Below are 27,029 nucleotides of genomic sequence, written 5' to 3'. Positions count from 1 at the left end.
TACTCACACGTGTGTACTGTATTGTATATATACTGGCAAGCATATCTGGCAAGGCCAGATGGCTATAGAAAACTAATGGGAGATAGATATATTAGCTCCAGGCTAAACAAATCTCTGGTACCAGGATCAGTGAAATGGCAACTGCTCCAGGTCAATTAAGACACCTGGGGCCAATTAAGAACTTTCCAGAAGGTAGGGAGAATGCTCGGTTGATTGGGGCACCTGAAGCCAATGAGGGGCTGGCTGAAACTAGTTAAAAGCCTCCCAGTTAGTCAGGTGGGTGTACATGTAAGGAGCTGTGGGAGGAAGTTGTGCTGTTGGAGAGACTGAGTAATACATACCATATTAGGCACAAGGAAGGAGGCCCTGAGGTAAGGGTGAAGTGGAGCTTGAGGAAGTGAGGGCTGCTGTGGGGGAAGTAGCCCAGGGAATTGTACTTGTCATGTTTCTAAAAGGTCAGCTACCATAGCTGATACTATTAGGGTCCCTGGGCTGGAGCCTGGAATAGAGGGTGGGCCTGGGCTCCCCCCACCTTTGCCCCCTGAGTAATCACTGAAACTGGGAGAGAACAGAGACTGTGCAAGGAAGGATAACTTCTCCTCCCCTCCCTCGCTGGCTTATGATGAAAATGGCTCAGTAGACTGTGACCCTTGTCTCTAGAGAGAGAAGGGTTATGTGGAAGATCACAGTGAGCCTCTGAGATTAGCAAAATCTGCCAGGAAATGTGGGACCCACGGAGGCAAGGACAGAGCTTTGTCACTATATATATATATATATATATATCCTCTGCTCCCAGATAGTTTCTATTTGCTTTATCTTCTCATTAATTTTTTTACCCACATATCACGGTTGATGATGATGGCTTTTAGTGATAAGGTACCAGCTGTGCATCATTGGAAGTTGATACAAATGTGACCTCAAAAAGGTCCAAGTGGCTAGTCAGAACATGGCTTTGAACAAACAGCATGTCCTCCTCCAGCCAACTTCTCTGTACAAACATAAGCTTGCTAATACCTACAGAATGATTCCCTCACTCAGCCTCTCCATTTTTATTGTCAAAGACAAGCCGATTTCCAAAATCCCTGAAATCAGCCTGGGAAGTTCACATTGTTTACTGCTTACAGGAAGATTTTTAAAAAGGTACAGGAAAACCAGCAGAAAAAGATATTTCATAGTTCAATTAGCAAACTAAAGGTCTTCAATGAATTGTAACTCCCAGCCTTCTAATTACTAAATTATACACGCAGGTTTGGTGGTTTGGGAAGCTGAAGAATGAATGTTTCACATCTTATGTCGCTAGACACTAGAAGGATGAAATGGATGGTTGGGAAGAAGGAAAGCCAGAGACCTACACAACCTTGCTTAACCTGAGAGGTCCTCCTTCAGAAAGCAGAAATATTTATGATGATTAATAGCCCATTATAAGTAATACCTGCAATTAGTCAAGGTACTCCTGTCATTAGTTACCGTGTTGTAGGTCAGAACAAGCTCTAGCCTTTTTTCATTAAAGCCAAATTCCTTTCTGATACATGTGAATCTTCTTAAGTGCTACATGACCTACATGTAAATGGCTCCGCAGATTCAGTGTGCCTCTGGCTAACGCTGCCCAGCCTCTTCACACTTATTTATTACACTCGATCTAGAGAAACATATTCACTGCCTGCTATTGTCACATTTTAATAGCCAATGCTTAAGTGTAACTGGCAGGTGACAGGCAGTGGAAATATTAGAAATGCCAGGAAAAACAGGAGGAATGAAGGAGAAAAATTACGGAAAAATAATTGATCCCGAGCATTATATGATGAAGGTTCAGAGCTGCATTGCTTTCCTACACTTCTTGGTTTCCTTTTTGGACAGGCATTAGTGATATGAAATGAGGACCTTTGCCAATATCTGTAGGCATGCCCTATCTATGGACCTGATCCTGAACTCCTTAGGCATCTTCAATTGGAACAGATGTGAGTTTTGCCTGAATAGATTACATCTTATTATACAGGTCAGTGACATGAGTGAAAATCCAGAGTAACTCCATTGAAGTCAAGGAAGATATACGCTACCGTAGATCTGGATTAACTCCATTAACTTTGGTGGAATTAGTCCAGATTGGCAGTGGTGTAACTGACCTTCATGACATGCAGAATTTGTATTAGCGATAACTACTAAAGGGATAAAAAATCCCCCAGAAGTTTACTTTTCAATTAAACAGATTTAAACTCCAACCATAATAATGGAGCATTGATTTCCCAAATGTGAGACAAATATCTTTTCATTAAATCCTGAAATAAATAAATATTTTTTTTATTCAGGGTTATAAAGTTGTTAATCAGAATTAAGTACTAATTTGGATTATAAATGTTTTGCAACCTGAATACTAAATGACTATTGACAAAAGAAAGCTGGAGAAAGAGCAGATATAAAAATTATTACAAATACATGCACACTAGCTAATTTTTGTTTAGTGATAAATAGATTAAAACCCGTATTTCCAGTAGTTGAGAGCAGAAATATGGTGTTAGATGGCTGATTGTAGGCATCCATATTTCAACATTTTGGCCACAGAATATTATTGATTCGAAACACAGAGGATTCCCCTCTAGGCAAAACTTCAAAGTTACAAAAAACAGGAATAAACTTCCCTCTTAGCATAGGGAAAATTCACAAGCTAAAACAAAAGATAATGGAACGCATTTCCTGGCTTTACTTACAATTTTTGTAAACGTAGATGCTTATTTCAGGTAGGGTTTTAGGAGAGGGTTTTTTCCTGCCTGGTCCCTCTGTGTCCCGAGACAGAACAAACAAAACCTAGCCCCACAGATTTGAAAGGATCTTCTTCCCTTATTAGTTCTTTTGGTCAGATGCCAACCAGGTTATTTGAGCTTCTTAACCCCTTACAGGTTTCAGAGTAACAGCCGTGTTAGTCTGTATTCGCAAAAAGAAAAGGAGTACTTGTGGCACCTTAGAGACTAACCAATTTATTTGCGCATGAGCTTTCGTCAGCTACAGCTCACTTCATCGGATGCATACCGTGGAAACTGCAGCAGACTTTATATATATATATACACAGAGAATATGAAACAATACCTCCTCCCACCCCACTGTCCAATGGCCCACCTTGATTATCATGCACATTGTAGGGAGAATGGTCACTTTGGATGAGCTATTACCAGCAGGTTAGTGAGTTTGTGTGTGTGGTTTTTGGGAGGGGGGTAAGGGGGTGAGAGAACCTGGATTTGTGCAGGAAATGGCCCAACTTGATTATCATGCACATTGTGTAAAGAGTTGTCACTTTGGATGGGCTATCACCAGCAGGAGAGTGAATTTGTGTGTGGGGGGGTGGAGGGTGAGAAAACCTGGATTTGTGCTGGAAATGGCCCAACCTGATGATCACTTTAGATAAGCTATTACCAGCAGGACAGTGGGGTGGGAGGAGGTATTGTTTCATATTCTCTGTGTGTATATAAAGTCTGCTGCAGTTTCCACGGTATGCATCCGATGAAGTGAGCTGTAGCTCACGAAAGCTCATGCTCAAATAAATTGGTTCGTCTCTAAGGTGCCACAAGTACTCCTTTTCTTTTTAACCCCTTACAGGTAAAGGAGGGATTTTAGGCTACCCTTAGCTGTATGTTTATGACAGCACCTATGTTTACACCTAAATAAAGTAATAGCAACCCTACAACCTGATATTTTGTATTTACTTTTTATATTTTTAAAAAGAAACTGCTTCACAAATCTTTGCTTATTGGAAATCTGCATAATCTTGCACTAAAAGAGCTGCCCTGGTGGAAAGATTAATTAGTTAATGTTTGCACAGCATTTTGAAAGTGTAGAGCACTCTATCATTACTAAGAATTATTATAAACGAAGTGCTGCCAGAGAAAATGGAGGATATTTCCCTTGGGTATACTGTCACAATACAGTGTGTTTGACTAAGGGGACAGGGAGTGTTACGCTCTGCTGTGGGAAAAATTAGGTATATAATCTATTTGCCCTACCAAATTTTACATCTACTTAAAATATGGTTTTAGCTGGCTGATTGTAGGCATCCGTATTTCAACATTTTGGCCACAGAATATTATTGATTCACTTATCAGAGTGATTTTTCAGGAGAGATTTGAAATGAGATGAGAGCATTGAGGTTACACATAAAGACTCCCCGGCACACAGGCATAATTGAATCACAGCTGGCATAATTACCCTAACTGTACAAAGGGACAGAACAATTTTATTTATCTGCCTACTCAGTGTGTGGTGGGGGTTTGATAATTTTTCCCTAGTAAATGTTACTTAAAGTAGTTTATTCCCAGAGTCACTTCTAAAAAAACCCTTTCTCCCCCAGCCTTTCCAGTTACCACCCGGCAAGTGCAATGTGTTATCCTTTTGAAAGGAGAAAGTCTCTACTCTTTGAAACAGAAAGCAACACAAAATTTGATTTTATTTAGGCTGGGATTTTCAAAGAAGTGTAAGAGGTACCCAATGCTGTTGAATTTCAATGGGAGTATGGTTCCTAACTCCCTTAGTCTCCTTTGAAGATCCTAGTCTTAGACTTATATCACACCTAGAACCATCATAGCAATGCCGTGCCTTGTATTCTGCTAATTCTTCCCACCTCAATCAGTCAAGATGTTCAGTCATCCCACAAGGCTTCATTAAGACCCTATAATTTTCTAAAAGGTCTCCTGCCCTTGGATGGTGACAAAGAAATACATCAATCAAATCTTTAATTAAACTAACAAACAACCTTGGCAGTGCCACGTGCCTTGAAGTTTGCCGCATTAGGGCCTTGCTGAACCAAATACAGACACTCCCTGGGTTATGCCAGACCAAACTCATGCAAATTCACACTTACAGAAAGAGTTCCATAAGCCAGAAATAGGATTTTCGAGTTGCGGAAATTTTTGCGTAACATAGGGGTATTTGTTTCCAACTTACGCAAAATTAGAGTTACACAAGGCTTTCCGGAATGGACCAATTGTGTAAGTCGGAGAGCATCTGTAGTGGAAAAAGGAACCCTAAGTGAGAATATTTGGGGACAGGTCCTGGAAGCTGTGTGAGAAAAAGGTTGGTTTGTGATGATGGTACTTTGACTGGAATTCAGGATATGCCCGTTCAATTCCTCACCCTTACTCTTTCACAGATTTCTTGTGCAATTTTGGTCAAATGTCTTTCTCTCTCTGAGCCTCTGATGCCCATCTGCAAAATGGAGATGATAAACTTTCCTTTCTCCCACTCTTGGCCTGTCTAGACTGCAAGTTCTTCAGCCAGGAGCCAGCCCTTCCTATCAAGTTGTACCATGCTTAGCACTGGGACATCCAGTCTTGGTTGGCGCATCAAGATAATGCTAGAATACAAATAAATTAAAAAAAAAAAAAACCGCAGCAGTTGCAATGGGAGAGGCAGTCCCTGAACTTGCTGGCACTAAGGGCATTAAACATTATAGCTAATGGCATGAACTGGGTCCAGAGCCACAGCCAGCCAGTGCAGCATATAGAGTAAGGGTGGTATAGTCATAGCAGTTCCCCCATTCTACAAAAGCTTGGATTGAACAAGCAGCACTAGCTGTAAATCCAACATTTGCTGCCTGGTTGTCTGGAGCTGAATTCCCTTTTTAAAGGTAGGTCATGACTTCATGTCATGGGGTAAGCTGCTGGTCTAGAGTCTGATGGATGAAGCCTTTGTCCATTAGGACTCTGTGTGGGGAGATTAGCTGCTGCAGCTTTCCTCTTTCTCAGGTCCTCAGCCCTGCTTCATTTAGATGTAGAATTCAGAACCAGCATGCCTCAGAGGTGATGTCACACAAGCAGGTTTGGATTCAAATGCCAGCAAGCTGGACTGCTAGCCCCAGGGCGACCGACTTTCCCTTCCCTCCCTTGCCAGAATGGAGGTCTCAGAGAGGGGAGGAAGTGGACTGTGCCAAGTGGAGAAAGTGGGCCCAGAAGAAGGTCAGACTAGAGAGAAAATAAGCATGGGAGAGTGGAAGTGCCCAGCTGGGTATGGCACAACCAGCCAGGTATGCAGAGGGGAGGGGTACAGACAATATGGCCATGTGGAGGAGGGAAGGGGAGGATAAAGCACAGGCCAGTTGTGGAAAGGAGACGTAAAATGAACAGCACGGCCAATGCATACCTTTTTGCTCTGTAGTGTAATCTGGGATACAGTTTTTTTGAAGTGCTACACAAGAACAGAGTGTGCTGTCGACAAGAGAACTTCTCTCACTACACACTTTTTTTTTCAAACCATTTGATTTTTTTTTTCAAATAATGTAAACATGTTTTCCATTGTTTAGTTGTGCCCTTCACAAGCAAAGACACACGTAAATGATTCACCTCCACAGAAAATGCAGAGAGAGCTATTTTCCCAGTGATGGAAAAGGGAGTTTACACCCAGTCCAGGGAGATCTGATTTCATTGGCTGAGCTTTTGTAAAACTGCCTTCTGTTAAACACAACAAGTCAAATGCTGATCTCATTGATGTCAATGGAAATTTTGTCTGACCTTGGAGCAGAACTTAGCACAATACATTTATTGTTCCAGTTGTCAATAATAAATTCCAGCCCCTAGTGGATTAGTGTCATTAGAAGCAAGCGATATTTACAACATTTCCTTTGTAATGTACTAAGGCTGGGATTTTCCAAGACACTTCAGGAAGTTAGGCACCCAACTCTCATTGAGTTTCAGTAGGAGTTGGGTACAACGCTTTTAGGTACCTTTGAAAATCACATCTTAAATGCTTTGACAGTGCTAATAGTGTCCCTTGTTCAAACTCAGCCTTGCGATAATGTTTGTCCTGTGCAACATTGACCAATGGGACACAAGTTTGTGTAGATCAAAAAATTAACATATACTAACTTCACAATTTGTAGACAACAGAGAATGAGTATTTGCTCAGCAAGGTGAAGGAGGCAACCCCTTTGAAGAACAGTTCGAGTATCATACCATCTGGACATTTGCTTATCCGCTACACTGATGGCCTTGATCATGACACCTTCAAAATTGTAAGCTATTACATTGATGCTAGCAGTAGAAGTGTGAATGACCCATCTCTTTTCGATTATCAGTGATGGAAGGGACCTCAGGAGGCCATCTAGTCCAACCCCCTGCTCAAAGCAGGACCAATCCTCAATTTTTGCCCCAGATCCCTAAATGGCCCCCTCAAGGATTGAACTCACAACCCTGGGCTTAGCAGGCCAATGCTCAAACCACTGAGCTATCCCTCTTTTCTCAGACAGTTTGGAAAAAAAAAAGCTGCAAAAACATTGAGGGAGAGGAAATGAAAAACCATGATGAAACACCTCATTCTCTACAAATTCTTTGCGCTGAGGATTATCTCGTCTCATTAACTTTTTCCAAGTCTTCCATAACTTATGATCTTTTAGTAAATAACAGACCTTTCCTTTTCTTTCGCTTCTGATAATGACTCACTGTGTGGTTTTGGGCCAGGTCCTTAGACTCATTTTCAAAAGCGTCCATTAGTTTTGCTTGACTCACTTTTTTCAATACTCAACTTCAGAAATCTAGGTCTGATTTCCCCCCCGTCAAGGGGCTGAGCCACTCAAACTCCCATTTCATTTCAACTGGAGCCATGCATGCACCATACCAACGAAAGCCAGGCCAATGGGTCTCAAGTTGGACATTCTAAAAAAAAAAAAAAAAGGGGGGGGGGGGAAGCACTCAAAGTTATTGGATACTTCTGATGATTTTCTGCCTCAATTAGCCCACTTATGTGAGTGTTAGTTTCAAAACTGACTCCTAATCCATTTTGACAGACATTTATGAGAACTCAGAGGATTATTACCAACCATTGTACAGGAAGAACTAAACAGCTTCTATTTGCACAACACAGGATGCATTTTTCTCTAGCAAGAAGTTCTAGCTCAGAGAACTTCAAAAAATACACTTTGAATTAATCTGATTTACCTGTTGGAAACATAGATACAGAAAACCCGGATGTATGAAATGTAAACGCATGTGCCAGCGATATTACTTGGCTAACTTCAGCAGGCCTTTGTGTGACTGAACTGCTGAGTTTCACCTGACTATTTTATTTGTCAGTGGGTAACCTGTGCTTCCATCTGTGTTAGTATTTGTCACTGTAGTCGCACCTAACAGTCCAAGTTATGGACTAGGATCCCATTATGGTACATGCTGTACGTACACAACAAATAATGGTTCTTTCCCATTATGGTTCTTTGCTGTGTTTTTCTGTATTGCTGCGTTTTTTCTACCTGTTGGGGAGGAGGAGGGAAACACAGTACAGTTTTATAGCTGAGGACTAGTGTAACAGCAATGCAGCTTTCCCCCCTCCTTAGGAGGAAAGATAGGGGTGTGGAAAGAAATGGTGTCTACAGATAAGAGCTAAGAGAAAAGAGTATATTTCAGAGAATGATGCCTGTGTGCTCACTCTCATACACACACACACACTTCATGAGACCTTCTGCAAACTAATGCATAAACTATAGAGAATTTACAACATAGCAGAGGGCCCAAGGATATGGGGAATGATATCAAATGCTTTTCCTTCTCCCCTTGTCGCAGAATGAGGTATCTTGTAAATTCTGTAGATTGAAATTGACATTTGTACCTTATGTCAAAAGAGAATTATCCCCCATCCTTAGCAGGTCCTCAAATCCCTCCCCTCACAACTCTTAGAAGGCACACTTTTGACAACTGTCCTTTGGGCTGCCATGCTGAGAATACACCAATTGAGTCTTCAGGGCTCAACCAAACAGCGCACCTACAATGGTCTCTGAAGAAGACGCGAGATTAACTAAACAAATGGATTTATAGCTATGTTCATATAAATTACTCTTGTTAAATACAATGCACGTTAGACATCTTTTCAGCATAACATGTTTATATTAAGAAGAAGAATGTAACTGGCTGTTGCCTATTACGTACTTTCAGAGCAATAACCCAGTATTCTGTCAATAACATTCTGACTGAGCTCTTTGTCTTTACAGTGCAAGGAGTTTCTGAGACCCTTTAAAAAATCTCTTCGGAAACTGGATTTGCCCAAAGATCTTCCCAAGGACAAAAAACTGAAGTACACGAAGAAAAACTTGACTACACTTGGGGATCACATCAATATGTTTCTTCAACATTACTGCAAATCCTGGGAACTCAAACACTGGAAGAAGTAAGATAATCCTTTCACACTAGCAATGAGCTGTAGCTCACGAAAGCTTATGCTCTAATAAATTTGTTAGTCTCTAAGGTGCCACAGTACTCCTTTTCTTTTTGCGAATACAGTCCTAGTTGCAGTCATTTATAAGGAAGGTTGGGCTAGTGGATTAAGCACAGGACTGCGTCTGGTCCTGGCTCTGCCACAGATTTGCTGTGTGCATTTGGGTAGTCACTTAGAAACACATTTCCAGAAGTCACCCATAATGTGGGTGCCCACTTGAGACTCATGGAGTCTGCTTTTCTGAGCACCCATAATTTTCCCCCACTGGGAGCTGTAGGTACTTAGTACCTCTGAAAATCAGGGCACTGACATCCCAAGTTGGGCATCCAAAATTAGTGGACACTTGAAAACAAATGGACCCTAACCTACCTCATGGATGTATCTGTGTGCTTGTCTTCACTGCCCAGTTAACTCAAGTGTTACCCCTAATGTGAGTTTCATCCAAGTGCAAAAATCCTTCACTCAAGCGTGGTGGAGCTTTTAACCTGGGTTGGCTGGCCAGTCAGGGGATAAAAGTTAAGCTTCACGTTTGTTCAACTCAGCTGCTGCTATAATACGTCTGCTCTGTAGTGTAGATGCCGGCTAGCTCCACTTGGGTGCTGACAGCCCTCCAATGCCTTCCCACAAAAGTCCCCTCATTAGCTCCAAAGAACAGACACGTTCTCCCACAATTCACTGGGAAAGAATGTTGAGAGCAGCTTCTCTTATTGCGCAGGAAAGAACTTACAAATCTTATTGCCACACACAAGTGAGCACAGCACCAGCCTGGCGAAAGCAGATAGTGTTATTTCATAGTGTGGGCACTTTCACTCAACCTAGGCTAACTCGAGAGGAGTAACTGAGGTGTAAATAACTTGTTAGCTCTGCAGCGAAGACGCATCCTGAGTGTGTGAGGGTTAATGAGTTAAGTGCCTGCAAATCACTATAGAAGCAGCTAAGTATTATTATGGTATTTCCAATGGGAGAAGTCTACCATAGTGCCCACAACTTAATCAAAGGGTTATTTGGATTATAAATTCTACCCAATCAATATGTCCAGTTTCATCAATGATAGCCCTGCGGTTGTTTTCCTGTCAGCAGGTTCCTAAGACACATGGGGGCCATCTGGGTGTAATTCCAACAGTATACAACTTAACTCAGTGGAGTTACACCACGGGTGAATTTAACCTATGGCCAAATAGCGTCTTGTATTACCAGAAGCAACCCAGTTTACAGTAACTGAATGAGCTTATGGTGAAAATACCATCCCTTTTCTAAGGGTTGTAGACCACATGCAGAGGTTTCCTTTTCTGAAACCAGGAAGGGTCTCATGAGAAATGCTAACGGTATGGCTGAAGATTATATAGCCTTCTGCCTGGGATCCTGAACCCCACAATAACTTCACATTCCAAGGGGAGGGTCCATTTCTTAAGGTCAGGCTTGACAAAGCCCTGGCTGGGATGATTTAACTGGGAATTGGTCCTGCTTCGAGCAGGGGGTTGGACTAGATGACCTTCTAGGGTCCCTTCCAACCCTGATATTCTATGATTCTATGATCTGTGCAGTTTATAATCTTTTCTTTTTTTAAAAAATAAAAGAAGCCCATACAAATGGCTGTCACTGGTTACAGGAGAGAGACAGAAATGTATTACCACTAAAAGATGCAAAAAGCAGGTAGGGAAGAATTTGCATTCAAGCAGACTCCTTCACTCAATCATTCCTTCCTCTAGGATGCTGTGGAGATTTGTCTCTCTTTTCTCAGAACTTGATGCAAAACACCTGCGCAAACTGTACAAATATAGTAAGAGCAACCAAATGGCTAAGTTTCTGGTAAGATCCATAAATCAATAGCAAACTAAAAAGCTACTACACCAGGTTCTTCCTCCTTACTCACTTTAAGGGGATCTTTTAATCACACCAGGCAGGCATCTTAGTTTACATAATTCCCATTGATTTCATTAGAGTCAGGATTTCTCCCTACGTCTCCTCAAGGGCTATCAGTTCCTCTGAATTCTTCCGGTTCCTGCTATGCTTTTCAATGACCATCATTCAGCTACTGGTCAATATATCTTAATATACCAAGCAGTAGCGTCTCACTGGGTCTAGAAGCCTGGGAGTATAAAATGGTTTCCAGGACTTTTCAACACAATTCACTACTTCGTGACATTGTCACATGGATTATCATGAGTTATAAAGACTGGAAATCGTCCAGAGCTGTAGATGTGATGGAGAGAGCACATGTTACTTCTCAGACAAGAAATATCTGCTGCCTCATTTCTACCACCAAAAATGAGAGAAGGCCAGATGCTGCCCTTTGATGAAGGGATGGTTCCTATTAGCTTCGTGAGAGACCCCAGTGGGATTTGAAAAATAGGTGAATCAGCATAAGCAGTATACAACTCCCAACATTTTTCAAACTTAATTCATATTAAAGACCTCTCATGGCCAGATTTCAGAGAGAGGGTGGCTGTGAAAGTTAATTCTTATTTTCTTAAGGCTCTAGCTCTCTCTCACCAATGTCAGAGTTTGTGATAGGTGTCGTAGGGAGATTTCTACCCCAGCCATAGAGAAAGGGTGAGGAATCCTATCTATAGGGCTGCAGTTCAGCACCTCTTGTTACTACTCATCCTTTATGCAAAAACCCTACCAAAACAAGTCGCTCCACTGCCCACACTCCTCCTGGGGAGACAATGAGAGAACAAAACCGTGTTACAGATATTACTCATGTTGCTTAATACACTGTTGGAAGGCCCTTAGTTACAACAGTGAGGAGTATGAAATATGAATCTATGTAAGACTAAAAATCTGCCACATATTGTATAATAAGATTAAACTGTCTCTATAAGGACTGATAGAAGAAATGACAAATCAGACATTATATAACGGTTGACAAATGCCTATTGTTGTGCAAGCCAGTGAGAGAAAATAAACATCTTTGTCTTTTGTGTGGAGGGAACAGTGGGTTTCAAAGCCCTGCTAAATCATAAACAACAGGCTGTGGATCGGAAAGTTATCATGCACTCTACAAAACATAAATAGAGTATTTGGAAACTGCTGATTATTTGGACGAGCAAGTATAAATATACGGAACCAATGTTGTAATTAGCAAGCGCTTGAGATTGCCCACAGGTTAATTTGATATCTTTATGAAGTTTACTACATTAGGGAGATGAGCAGAACGGCCAACCAGCCAGTGGTCTGAAGGTCAAACAACAAAATTCCCCTCCCCCGACGTAGTAGGGGCCATCATTGGCTGCAGTTTCAGACTTCCTTAAAAATGTATCTGCTCCGTTTCTGACAGGAGAATTAACAGAATTTTAAATTAAAACCATCTCAGACGATATTAACCAAATGTAAACCGCCATTTTAACCAAGCCACTCTGAGTTCTTTCCGTACCAAACCCTTGGCTGCAGAGGCTGCTTGGGCTCTGGGGATGCTGTTGGTGTCCCTGCTGCACACAGGGTCTGTTCACGTTGATCCCACTGCAGGATCCAAGTGCGAGTGCCTTATTAGTTTTTGTTTTCTCATGTAACGTGGAAGGACTTTCACACTGGAGACTGAGCCTAAGCAGCAAGCATGAGGGCTAAAAACTTTCATTGCTTAAAAAAAGTAAGCCAAAATTTTCATATTATCACTTGGCTCCAGGAGCTGGGACTTTAAGAAAGAGGCCAAAGAGCATGAACATTTGCAATGTTGCAGTTATGCTCCTGCTCTGTAATTCTATATGATGGCTTAAAGGCTTGTCATTTGCTAGGGTTGGTTTTTTTTTTCCTTAAAAAAACCCAAAACACACACAAAAATTGTAATTTCTACAGAGCCCTTTTGCATTTCTGTAGAATTCTACCAGCTTGATCTCTGTTTACTTCTAAAAGATTTTTCTATAAGGGTTAAGATAGGGACATGAGTTTAGATACTCCAGGCTAGCCTATCAGCAAAGCTTCTCTGCCTACAGATGACATCACGAATGCTCAGTGAAACCCTATGGTGGTCAAACAATTAAAATACTGATTTCACTGCATAGGTTTGGGTGAAAAAAGTGCACTGATGCACACATAGGTGCATCTGTTTGAACCTAGGATGAGTTTGGCCCAGAGGATGCAGTGAGTAGCTCAACAGTTGGTGTGTAGGCGTGTGTGTGTGTGTCTGTCTTTCTCCCATAAGTGGAGTTCTCAGAATATATTTCTGGTTTTAAAACACGATCTGTGGTATTTTGACCTCTTGGTTGGCTGTGGTTCAGAGAGACAGTAGTGAGTCAGAGAAATAACTTAGCTTCTAGTCAGCTAGCTGCAGGGGTGGGCAGGGCTGGGCTGCTTTGGTGGAAGATTAAGACTCAGGAATGGAAGAAAGCAGAGTCCCTGCTTACAAGTGGGCTCCAGCTTTTTTCTTTTATTAACCTAAATCCACCCCCCGCCGTGCCTCCATAGATGCTTGGATCTATATAGCAGGGAGCATAACTCCCACATTGGGGATCTCTGAAGGCAGTTCCATGAGAGAAAGAAGTTAAACTAAACCGTAGAAAAACACAACCACCTGCATTTATTAGCAAGTTTCTCATCTAGAAACATTGGTGTAGCCAAATAGGACGATAGTTACCCAAGAGCTCATTTCCCAGCGTGAGGACTCAATACATGAGCACCTGGTCATACGCTTACATTTTGTTTCATGCCACCTTTGTGTGTTATGTGAATTTTTATTTTTTTATTTATTTGTAGAAATTGTACTGTAGCTCAGAAAACCCTGATTCAGTTCCAGTACCCGAAAACACCAAGTTGACCAAGCTGTATGATGCATGGGGCCTCCATGGAGACATAAATAATATGCAAGAGAAGCTGAGTCAGATCCAGTCACAGCCATCGCAAATGAGCCTACGGGGTGACTCAGAGGCAGCAAATAGGACAAAGAAGAGGTACTGTTGCTGAAGGCTGCTAGGCATAACTGGGAGCAAATGAAGCAAATAGCAAGCCAGGCAACTGCTGGGTTATCCCTCCAAGTACAGATGTACAAAGAAGGCAGTGGATTTGAACGACCAGCAGTGTGCAGGGAAGGGGATGACTCATGGGATGAGATAATGGGAGGTAGAACCAACCGAGATTTTAGCCATTGACCCAGAAACCAAAGAGCTGTGGCGAGGGAAAACAGCAGCCACAAGGACTACTGCTCTGCAAGGGAGCAGTGGTGATGGTGAAGTCACCCCCCTGCTAATCCAATGGCTGAGTATTTGTTTACACTTGAGTTTAACCTGAGTCAACTGATTAACTCTAGTCAATTGGCAACTACTATGTTTGTACATGCTAGATTGGTTTATCTTATGGCCGAGCCCAGGGTAAGCCACAAGTATCCAGGCGAGCATGTACAAACTTGTTGGCTAATGATGAGAGAAGAGTTAACCTAACTCTAGTGTAGATGAAACCTGAAAGGGAGAATTCCTTCCTGTCCAAGTGGTACTCTTTCATTTACTCACTGTCCTTCCTCTTGCTTCTCTTCTCTTTTCTTCCCCTCTCCTTCGACTTTCTTCCATTCACCGTCTGGAGTGCCTCGTTCAGTGTAGTGTGGAACAAACAGAAATCATCAGCAAGGACTAAAGCAACAAGAGAGGACTCCATCAAGGGATATTGGAAAATCTGAAGAAATGTATGAATTAGGCAGGCAGTATGATGTATAGGATTGAGTACGGAAATAGGAGCCAGACACTCCTGACTGGCTTTCTTTGTGATGCTGGGGAGTCTTCCTTCTGCTCAGCCTTCTCTTCTGTACATTGGGGCTAATTCTACTTAGCTAACCAAGAGAGCTGTCGTGAAGTTCAGTTCATGTGTATTTGTTAAGTGCATTGAAGATGTGAGGCACTTGGAAATGCCAAGTACAATTACAATGCATATATAGTAATTATTTCAAGAATTTTAAATTGCTTTTCACTTGAAAGGCCCAATCACTAGTCATTACCCATGACTTGTAACACCACGATTTGAACATAAGAATGGCCATACTGGCCAGACCAATGGTCCATCTAGCCCAGTATCCTGTCTTCTAATAGCAGTCAATGCCAGATACTTCAGAGGAAATGAACAGAACAGGGCAATTAGCGAGTGATCCATCCCATGTTGTCCAGTCCCAATTTCTGGCAGTCAATCTAGCAAGAGCTGATGTGCCTCAACTGTGGCAGTAGAATGGGAAAATATATATGCATGAAATTGGTTAGAGTAAGGAACTGAACTGTCTGAGGAAGGTTCTAAAGCACGTGGGTACTGCTTGTTAACAGGACGGCTCAGGGCTCATCATGCATTTTGGTTTCCTTTGTTGGCTAGAATGTACAACCCCCCAAGCTTACAGAAGTTTTTCCCCTGGTTCTCTTTTAGGCTCTGTAACACCACTTCAAACACCAACAAAACAAGAGAGCACCTGACAAACACGGCTCCATCAGCAAGCCTTATGGACAAAAAGCACCATCAGTGCCTCAATAGTCAAGGGATTTCCCCACACTCAGCAGCTCTTAAGAACTAAAAAATTCCACAAAACAACTAAGTATTTGCAGTAGCGTGAAAACCAACAAATACCAAAGCAAGATCTTGGAAAGGAAGATTAAAGACAGTCTTTATAAATTTAAGAATATGTGGTCTCCTTTGTAAATACCTTGCGTCTTACCCAATGAAAAGTTTTTAGCATACTTGTTGGTAAATATTAAACCTATTTGTATTTATAGCATCATTCTTGCTAACATTTTGGAAGCAACTGGTTTTTAAATAAATTAAATCAGTGAGTAAATCATTTTCTTCTGATGAAGGGAACCTTATTCTAGGGAACCACTGCTCTTCCGTTATTTCCAACTATACTGGCTATCTTAGCAAACATTGGTGCTGCTATCCATTGGCTCATTGCAGGAGCGTTTTATTCGGGCTTTCGTCTGAGGGTTGATATTTGCGGATGGCTTGGTATTTGAGTAATCCTTTTGTGATAACGGAGTGCCTGATTCTTTCTGGTCTGTGGTGGGGGCTGGTTGCTGGATTTGGCTGTGCAGTAGGAGGTGAGTTTGTAAAGAAGTGTTGAACATGCCTATGGCCTGGAATGGGCACCTTTTAGTCTTTTTACAAGTGAAAATAAAATTCTGCCCTATGTTCTGCCAAGGCACCCAAGAGCAGCCCAGTCATTTTTACTCATCTCCTCTATATTTGATCTGAAGTGTGCCTGAGGCAGGTAATTTTTGCCTGTTGAATTCTCTCTGTGAGCATGTCTATCACTGTGGCTATTTTCAGAACTTTTAAATCACCCAGTTTGCAGCAGGCAGCTTAAATCATGACAATTTAGCTCCCCCTCTTTCCATTTGCCTGTGGGGGTGGGGGTAGGTAGTTTGTGATGGAGAGGACAGCTGTATTATTTTTAGGAGTTTCACTGTTGCATACAAGAGCCATGATATGCACATTTAAGGCTTGATCCAAAGTCCATTGAAGTCAACAGGAGACTTCCCACTGACCTCACTGGGGATTGGATCAGGGGCTCAAACCTGATTCATTAGCCAAAGAACACCAAGGTCAGGCAAATGAAGCACATTCACGCAGGAGCCCTTGTGAAATTTAAACAGAAATATGGTGGAAGAAATTTAACCAGGGATGGAGGGGCAGCAAGTGTAACTGATGTTAAAATTTGCCTTTTCTGGGCAACAGTCCCTTGATTGCTTTTCTGCTATTCTATATAGTGAAACCTATCATGTAATACAAGGGTATAATTCCATCAAGGAGTTCCAGGGGAATTATAAGCAGTTTGTGGGCAGCAGAAGTGGTTCTTTCCGTAGAAGATGAAATTTCCCAGGATGACTGTTGAATATTTATTTTTCAGAAGATATTTATATTTCTAATTGAAGGTTTTGAGCTTTTCCATTTTATACACCACATAGCAAGTTTGCAATTGGATATAGCCTCATCATAAAGATCAGAAAATATTGTATGCCTGAAAATGTCACACTTGTTTAAATAATGTTGACTGCAGTTAAAGTCTGCTCATCCACAAATTATTCTGCGAGTTACCCAATGGACTTTGGCGGGGGTGGGGGTGGGGGGTGTCTTGTTCATTAAAGGCGGGCCCACAAGCAAGGCTCTGAGGCCTAACAAAGTCAGGCATCTCATATAGATGCCTCGTGAGATGGTGCAGGGAAAGGGAGGAAGAAAAGAAAGCAAATCCAAGGCTAGTATTCATTTCAGTTGAATCCTGTACATCCAATATAAAATAGTCATCTCTGTGCCCATCCCGATATTCTGTATCCTAATGTCACTACTGCATCAACATGGGCTTGTTACTTTTTCTATTATAATCTACAATTTTAGGTGCTGGCAAAAGTTGAGAGTTTTAAAGTGGTCTTATAACTGAAAGAGGTCGAACAACTTGATGCACAAGTTTCTTAACTCAGATCTTTACTTTTCAGTGTTAAAAAAAAAAAAAGATGAATCAGGGATTCATGGAAACATTGTGCTATGGTTTTGGCTATTAATTAAAGCAAGATTTTCTCTAATTTAAAAATTTTCAGTTTAGACCATACATAATATGGATCACAGTAAAAGAAATAAAGCTGCAGCCAATGAAAGGAAGAATCATTTACAGTTAGCGAGATTAGCTGCAAACTAGAAAGTCTTCAATAGCTTTGATCAGAACAAGCAAGGATAGGAAACTAAATACTGAACGCATGTAAAGCGGCAGTGACATCTGGTGGCCAGCCAAGTTATTCAAAGACTTGTATTCTCAACACATAACCTTGAGCACAAAACAGTCTCCATCTTAGTTAGATGTTCACATCTGTTGTTCATAGAGAACTTCCTGTCCCCCAGAAATTCTCTCTGGTTTTCCGATTCCTCTGTTTTCTTTTAAAGTACATTTGAGTTATGACAAAAGGTGGAGGGATGACAGCCTGTGAGCTCTCCTTATCAACCAAGAGAAATACACACAACACTTTTGTCAGCACTGCACTGGGACTCGGTGTCATGGGCATTCTTGGGCACAAATAGCAAACTCCTTCTCTCCACCTCTCTCAGAGCTTCTTGGAGGTGGTTTCCCTCATTCCAGGGTGTGGGTCTCATCTTGGAACTGATCGCCGAGGGAAAAATACATCACACACACTTCCCAAATGGGAGGTAGGAGTGGGAGGATCGGGTCTCAAGTTTACACCCAAATGTTTGGGGGTAACAAGGGGTGTGTGAAAGCTCAACCCCATAGGTCTAAAGGATGTATGCTGGCTTGTTTGTTATCTGAACAGGTGAAACTATGAAAGGTAGAGGACAGAACCACCAACCAGGGAATAAACCTGTCCAGGTGATAAGTCAAGGGGTTTCTCTAGGGTGCTCATTAGCACCCCTCTTTTAGGAGGAAGATGCAACAGAATGACAATATCCTGGACGAAACTTATGGAATTAGGGTAAACGTTACTGAATTAATTTGGATCCATTGTATTAAAAATGCACTCGTGCATGTGTTATTGTGGAATTGTATGTAACTTCTCTAGAAGACTGAGTAATGCAATCTCTAGAAAGCATTAGGAACTTCAAAGGACATTTTGGGACAGTACGAGTGACATGGATTTTCTAGAAAGTTCTTGGGAGGACAAAAATGCAAATTATACCCTGCAAAGCCAGCCTTTTGACGCTACACCCTGGGGAGAGAAACCAATTGTTTACTAATTACCTGCTCCTGGAAACTCCATATCAAAGATCCCCAAAGTGTGTAAAGGATGGACAAAGCTTTTCATGGGTGTGCTATTTCTGAGCTGGGGCTGTTACGAACTTGTGACCACAGAAGAGACTGCTTTGTGGGGTTCTGAAGGACTGGACTGCTCCTGCCAGAGCCCAAGTTAGAGTTGGGGTGATCTTTGGTAAGCTTATTAGTACACACGTAGGTTCTTTTATTGTTTTTATCAGTAATGCTTTTACCTGAAGAAAATGAGCTTGCATGGAAAGAACTGTGTGGTAGCTTAACAGAGGGCAATTACAGTGTTACTGGTCTCTGAAGAGAAAGCAAGTAGGTCTGCTTAGGCACACGGTCATTGAAATCAACAGGAAATAGGCAGCTAGGTGCTTCAGAAAATTTTACCAGTTGCCTAACTGCATCTTTAGTCACCTAAATATCTTTAAAAATGCAGTCCTAAGATTGTGTAATGTTCTGTTTAAAGCAATAGAACCCTCTCCTTCTGCAAGGGAAAAGGAAGAGCTATTAGCCAGTTGGTATTAGGACTCATCAGAAAGACTAAAGACTCCTTCCTGGGTCCACAGGGAGTCTGCTGAAATCTCCTTAGATTGAAAAGGAATACTAGTGGCACCTTAGAGACTAGTACTCCTTTTCTTTCTGCGAATCCGGACTAACACGGCGGCTACTCTGAGACCTCTCCTTAGATTGTAAACGTTTACGGGCAGACTCTCTGTGTGTGTGGACAGTGTTAGCACATTACAAGTACCCAACTAAAACAGTAACAATAAAGAGAAATAAAACCTTTTGGTGGCCTGAAAGTGCATCACTTGTCTAAAAACAGTGAATGCCTATGAAAGGAGTCAAACCATCAAATCCCCATACTCCATATACAGTAATTCCCAAGATAAACGCAAGTTGCCATGTTTTTTACTTTTCTAATTACTGTAGATTTGTCAACAGCCTAATGTCAAAAGAAGTCACTTCTAGTACTCAATACATAGCAAAGGACATCAAAAGACAATAAAATATAAGTTACTACCTATACTTGCAGGCCCTTTTATCCTATTCCTTTTATAAAACTAATCAGCTAACCTGAGGCAGGTGAGTTGGTTTCATTTAGCATTCTTTTTCCAGAAGCACTGACAGGCAAACAAGTAGATTCTACCTAAATGGTGAGTTTGTTCCTTTCAAAGCCAAAGTTGATGAATAGATGGAAAAGGTAAGTCATGATCCCCACACAACTTGCTGTCCCTCTGCAGTCTGTCGATCTTTTAAACCTTATTCCATTTCAAAGATGTGGATATGGACAGATAAACACGAAAGGAGTGTGGTGTGTATCCAAGTATATTAGGTATCTCTAACAAAAATCATAACTAAGGCTGAAGTTAAGGCTTAAATAAGGCTGTCGCATCATGTTTCTTTACAAAAAATAAACTTAAAAACCCCTCAAACTTTATTTAATAGTGAAACGTGAGTTAGATTTGGTTGAGAAGTGCGAAGTCTAAGAGAGAACCAAACAAACCTCCCCTGCCACAACCACAATCAGAGTTTCAACTGATGAACAGAGTTAATGTTACACTTTTCAAAAGGAGATCAGGCCCTTAGTATCCTTTTCTTCTTTAAGTAGGAGTTGCACACATTGGAATCCACAGAATATTCACACCTTTCCTCCCAAGCATGAATGATAAGCATTACACTCACTTGTTGGTTGAAACTGTGCTGTAATGCACTCTTCAGCATCACAGAAGGGTACTGCATTTTTGTTCCATCAGTGGAACTTGCTGAAAAAGCAATTGCAATCTGCAAGTTGACTATTCAATTCTACGGGTGTCTATGGGATAGAGGAGAAAAGAACAGGCTTTTTGGAGGGCACAATTGTAACTAAATTCAAGGCAAATACTCTGAATGCAGGAACACTATATTTATTAGGTCAATAATTCATTTTAGCAATACAATTACAGAATATCACAATGCTGGTTACAAACATACTCAGTATGGTTTGATGGTTACAAATAATGTTGGGCACTGCAGTTTGTGTGAAGTAGGATACGAAAGGTTATCGACACAACAAATAGAATGGTGTTCAAAGTCTAATAATGATCAAAATACGTTCATATAAATTACTGTGGCACTGTAAGTGGGGATTCCGGTTTCAAAGGTGGTCTTTGTTTTAGTATTTTGCTTTAAATAGTTCAAGCAACGTTTTTTTAGAATGCTATTAAATTAAAATCCCCTGTAGTACAATAAAGTATAAAAATAGTACTGAACCTGGTAATAGTCAATAAAATGCAGAGTTCATTCACATCATAAGGTAAGAAATAAATGGTAAAGTTTTAGTTACCATGGCAACATTGCTTCCCATAAAGGAATATACATAAAAAGAAAAAGAGTTACACGTATGGTACCTGCAACAGTTATTTAGTGATCCAACACTTAACTTGTGCACCACAAACCAAGTTTCTAGATATCTCTCTATATATTTATATAGTATATATTTTTCATCTTAAAATTTACTTTTGAAAAAAAAATTTGCACTTCAACAAATTCACTAAGGCCACTCATGCTATAGATACCTAGGACTGCAATGAAATATTGTTAACGAGACCCTAGAACACGCATCTTGGTATCAGTGACGGGAAACCTATTTCACTGCCTAAAACACTCCTGAGATTTGGGGACAAAAGCATTACCGGTGATGTCAAATGTGTATATATAGTCCAGATCTCTGGATAAAATCCCGCCTCCTCCTTCCCACTGCAAGAATCCCCAAAAGGCCAAGAAATGAAATGTGCAACAGGCCATTTGTGTCAAACATGGAAATCTCCACAACAAACAGAATATTCAGACTTGCAATTAGCACTTGGCCAGCAACACTTTAAAAAAAAAGGTTAACAAAATTGTAAGTACAATAAAGTTTCTGCACAGGCAACAGGATTAGAAACTTTGTTTAGAGACCGATAATAGCAACATCCATCCAGCTATCTTTGCTACCATGCTGTAAAGTAAAATCCAGTCAGTTTTAAAATCAAGTAAAGGTTTTGTCAACATATTCAATCATATTTTAGGCACGAGGAGGTTTCCTTTTTTGTAACTCTACCAGTATGTGCGACTATAAAAAGGTAATTAAATAAAATGTGCATTATTTTTGTACCAGAAGCAGCAGCACAATGGCACCGTTAGCAAATTACAGACGGCAGCATTTTTTTAAATTTAATTTTTAAAGTTATGAAAAGAATGTTATTTTCCTAATAAGTTAGAATTCAACAAAAAAAACTTTCAAAATTATTGATTAACAAAAACACTTGTGTGCAAAAAAAAAAAAAAAAAAGGAGTTTAAACAATTGGTATCTATACAACGAAGTAGTGAGTGCATGTAAAGACTTCTCTGAAAGAGAAAGACAGACACTTGTTGGTTCTAAGTAACATCACAAAATAAAGTGACCAGCCAACTGCTCGGAGCGCAATAGTTACTAGCTATTTTACTTCAAGTAACAGAGGGATATGTGTTTAAACATCTTACCGTGACTTTTTCTCCTTCCCCATCTTAAAGTAGCATGTGTTCCTCCCATTCCATAAAAAAAAACCCCACAACACTCCTCCTGAGGTTGGGAAAAAACATCCGTTCTTACAGTTGACTGATTCTAAGAACAGCGGAACAAAGAATAGAGGAAACCCTGACATCACTTTCTTCCTTTTCTTTACAAATTGCAGTGTTTGCATAAAATAGAAGATACAAATAAAACTGATTCACAAAACCAAAGCCCACATTCAAACAAAATGTTAGAGCTTTAAATTTAAAACCAAGCTGAGAAATTTGGAGCGAAGACTGAAATTCTGTCCTGGACACTCTTGTGTCAAGGTATTGCAGACTATTTAAAAAAAAAAAAAATTAAAAAAAAAAATGACTTACCTGTAAATTTATTTCTTTGGAAAAAGTATTTCACTGGATTCCCACTCTTGGGTCTCCACTTCAAGCCTAAGATTATACAGTACCTCCTCAAGGTTGTTGACCCTTTGAGGAACTCCAGTGCATTTTGCACAGACCAACTGCCAATGCATCAGCCCTGCCCAGTGTTTCATGGTTGGCTGCTCAATGTACAAGTGGAAAAAGTACTATTAAATTGCAACCCCATACATAGAGCCACAGGAAAATTACATACGTTCTAAACCGGGTGAGAGAAAAGCATGAATAGACCTCCTTACTTTTAAAGGTGAATGAAGGGCCATCTACAGATGTGGTATTTTTTTCAGATGAAGAATTATAGGGCAAGTCATTTTCTTTGACCATCTCTCACACACTAGATTCCCATTTATAGGAGCTTAGAGAACCAAAAATCTCTCTGCTTTTTAAACAAAGTGTCAACGATACACTGCAACAGGCAGCAGCGGTAAGGAAAGTCAGGAAATGCGTCTACCACCACCAAGTTTGTGTCAAACACAATAGTCCAACAAACCGCACAGGAGGTTAAGACTTCTGTAGTAACATGAAGGGGAAATTCAAAAGAGATCCTGAACAGAAATCTGTAGGGGGCTAGGAAAGTTTGAGGAACACTAGATGGGGAATAGGTTCTGCAACAAGGCAGCATAAGTTAAGATGCCAACGTACAGCGCTTAGAGCAGGCCATGTGGTTGTTTTGTAAGGCTCCTATACTAAGAAGTCTGTAGTTGCCAGCCGCAGCCATTCTACTCTGCAAGTAATATGCTTTGACACTCAGACCTGCTAGGTCATAGCTGTGAGATGCAACCAGATAGTCCGTTAGGGCCCAATTCAGCAATGTACTAAAATATTCCAATAGTTTTATTAAATTGAGAGTATTCATGAGCTTAAAGTCATGTTTCTCTAGGCCACATAGCCTGCTGGGAAAAGAAAAAAATTCTGGGTAACTTTTAGGGTTTCAAATTCACTCTAGATAAAACCCCACGGGTACTACAGAATATCGGAGTTGCTTCAACAGCACATGCATCTCTGTCTGAGTGATCACATAATGCATCTGTTACACTGGCTGAAATATAGCCAATGTGCGCTGGAAAGCAAAAAAGTTCTTGGTCAAAAAAGCATTGAAATGTTTTGTTAGGTGATTGGGAAAAAAAGACGTTTCTCTACAGAACCAAGTCGTGCACTCCCAACCTCCCAGTTGCCAACCCCCTCAGGGGAAAAGAGAAGTGGGTACTTTACAACACTAAGAAGATACTATCCATGCTCCCTAAGAGTGTATAATCTAAATTTTAGGCTTGATGCAACAAAGGAAGACAAGAGTCCTTCAAGCAAAATTAAGTTAATCAGGGGAGGAGCAGGAATGACGCTGGAACTGTGGCATTTTTTGGAAACTGTTGTTGACCATTGTTAGAAAGGAACTGATGATGGAGCCTGAGAAAGTGGCAAAGGTGAGTACATAGGACATCGACCAGTGTCTCAGGATAAAAAACAAAAACTTTGAGAACTTGGGAGTTCCCTCTTAGTTATAAACTAGAAGCAGAGACCCAAGATTAGGAATCCAGAGCATATGGAATGTGCCGAGAATGAAAGATTACTTACTAGTTTGAGGCTTCTGGGTATGTCTGCAATACATAGATCACTAGTTTTGTTTTGGACAGAATTTTAAGCTTTTTTCCCTGAATTTCTGGAGGTTTAAAATAAAATAAAGGGTATTATTTTAAATAGGTTTAAAGTGACTTTATTTAAAAAGTTTAAAAATATGAGAACAAGCTCCTGTAACAATGTATCAATTTTAATGCATATTATTTACCTGATAGTCTATAATTATTCCTAAAGTGTAAACACATATTTAGGGACCTAAATATTTATTTAGTTGCAATTTATCTGGCAAATGTGTTTGGGGACATTTTAAAAAGTGTAATTTTCACTTGAACAAAAATTACTATGGAGAATCTAATACAGTTTCAGATTACATTAAAAGCTGTTGAAGTCTTAATGCTACCAGTTATTCTACTGGGTTGCATAAGCCATCCCTTATTTTTAATGAAAGAATCACAACTACACTAGCGCTAAACACACATTTCCAAATTAAGTAACTAATTTTTTAACTTGGTGTTACTCCCCCTCAAAAAAAACTTGAAGGCACTAGTTTACGAACTATTGGCCTGCAACTTTTCAGTTTAAAACCAAAGCCATTATTAAAATTATAGGAGTTCAAAGAAGTGTCTGAAATCACTAACTTCTATTTTTTGTGTGCCGCACTCTTATAATCTGAAGACAAAAAAACTTCATAACAAATAAAAAAATTCACTCCAAGTACTGTAGTTGTTTGCCATGCTTCAACCCGGACTGAATTTTCACAGCCAAATTATAAACCCCTGAAAATAGGGGGGAAAACTGACAGACCCTTAACTATAGAGGCACTGTTTGTGCCACTATAATAAGAATTGAGGTAAAAGCAATGACTTATTTCTAGTTTGCTATGCTATGTAGATTTTTCAAAAATTTTGATTACCTCAACATTAAAACAGACTTGGTTCAATTAAAGCAAAACAAAACAAAACAAAAAAAACGCAAAACAAAAATTAAGACAAGCTAGTGAGAGAGGCATTGTTAAGGGATCTTTACATCTGACTGAAGCTTTTTAAATTAACATAGAGGAATCAGTTTCTGGTTGTACTATTGTTTAATGTAGAAATGAGCATCACAAAAAAGACCTGTTGTGCTTTTTTGGCATTTTCCACTGACCCCTGCAAACTGTACAATAAGCTGTGATCTTCAGAAACAGAAAATTGAACTGTATTGTAATACAAAACTATTAGTCAGTATAAACAAGTTACTGCCTCAATTGTTAGAGTAAGCCCATTTAAAAAAGAAAAGAATGGCTGCAGCAAACAGTTAAGCATTTCTAGTTTTTGCTTATGGCATTGACATTTTAATATCTGTATAAGCTTACTAGTTGAAAACATGCCATTGCAACTGCTAAAGAATGTTCAATTCCTAGTTTTGTATCTATCACATGAATATATTTTTGTATTATCACTGATCGTACATCTAAATGAAATAATTCTACTGTAAAAGTGAATGCAGGGGCAGAAATATTAAATTAAAGCCACTGGTCCAAAGACACTTTTCTAGACAGGCTGGTCCACTTTTGATTCTCCTGGTCCTTTTATGGAAAATTATTATAGCTCTTGTACTGTACCAAAGGAAATTTGGATTGCTGGTCTACTGGATCTTCTATCACTTACAGATGAATGCTGGTCCAATTCAGATGATTAAAAACAACACACGGCGGTTACTTTCATAACAAACTAGCATGGTTTACAACACATACATTTCTTTCTGGAGTGGTTCTTTGCCACTTTTCTTCATAAGGCAGCAAACAAAGCTAGGGCATTTCCTCTTTTGTTAATATTTATCATTAGCTCTGCTACAATGCATAAAGTATAAACACCTTTTTCCATTTCTTACAATAGAGTATTTATTACTTCTACTTGCTGGAAGAATTTTCTTGCTGAAACCTTCCTTTCATAATAAGGATGCAACTCTTTTAACTCTTAAACAGTTTTATTTAAGTTTATTTGCAGATTTCCTGCAAAGTAGCTTCTTTTGCAAAAGAAGGGGGAGGGGGATCCTGGTGTTTGGTATTCAAATTCAATAAGCCAAACTAAACATGCCATACACATGCTGATAAGAACTTAACTCATATTCATCTGTATGGGCACTCTTCAATGGACTGGACCAGTGTTTCAAAGCAAATTCCAGCCCCCAGAAAACTACATGGTTTAGATTTCACAGTATGACTTTCCCTTGTAATCTGGGGGAAAAAACTTAATTGGTTAATCGACCAAGTTCTCTAGCTATTCTGTCCATTAATGTTCTGAGACATCAGAAAAGACTGGACTACTTCTTCAGTGGATTGAGGGCTGGTGCTTACATCCTCCAGAGCATCTGTAACTGAGAACTGCCGATCCCGCAACCGGTTCCAACTGGCCAAAATATTGTGGTATTCAAATACTTTCTCATAATTGCCAATGGAATTGTACAGTTTAATGAGACCTCTGTAATCATACTCTAGTCCACTGTAACCTTCGCCAAAAAGCTTCTTTCCTAAAGAAATCCAAAAGAAAACAAAATTGAAGAACATGATAATTTAACCATGCTTAATTCTTCATCTCTCAGGCCATTTTGCCTATGATAATATGAACCGCATATTCATTATCTTTTAGTTAGCAGGAGTAAAATTTAGTACTTAATAAAAGGAGTGCA

The 27,029-nt window shown here is 40.2% G+C and overlaps 2 protein-coding genes across 2 annotated transcripts in view; one reads left to right on the top strand and one right to left on the bottom strand.

Moving 5' to 3' along the window:
* The first annotated feature begins 5,875 nt into the window (after positions 1-5,875).
* On the top strand, positions 5,876-15,658 carry CHCT1 (CHD1 helical C-terminal domain containing 1). Its single transcript, XM_073316010.1, has 6 exons — positions 5,876-6,007; positions 6,860-6,991; positions 8,957-9,132; positions 10,890-10,989; positions 13,873-14,066; positions 15,514-15,658. Exons 1-6 carry the CDS (start codon positions 5,876-5,878, stop codon positions 15,656-15,658), a joined length of 879 nt encoding a protein of 292 aa, XP_073172111.1.
* A 5,068-nt stretch (positions 15,659-20,726) lies between these two features.
* The window catches only part of APPBP2 (amyloid beta precursor protein binding protein 2), a 43,339-nt gene continuing 37,036 nt past the window's right edge, over positions 20,727-27,029 (bottom strand). The window contains exon 13 of the mRNA XM_073315484.2: positions 20,727-26,870. Coding sequence (XP_073171585.1) covers positions 26,617-26,870 — 254 coding nt within the window. The 3' untranslated portion in view covers positions 20,727-26,616. The remainder of the gene's footprint in view (positions 26,871-27,029) is intronic.

The sequence above is a fragment of the Lepidochelys kempii genome, chromosome 17 (genome assembly GCF_965140285.1).
Source record: "Lepidochelys kempii isolate rLepKem1 chromosome 17, rLepKem1.hap1, whole genome shotgun sequence".
NCBI lineage: Eukaryota > Metazoa > Chordata > Testudines > Cheloniidae > Lepidochelys > Lepidochelys kempii.
The sequence above is the reverse complement of the archived record's forward strand: the minus strand, read 5'-3'. Positions and strand labels throughout refer to the sequence as shown.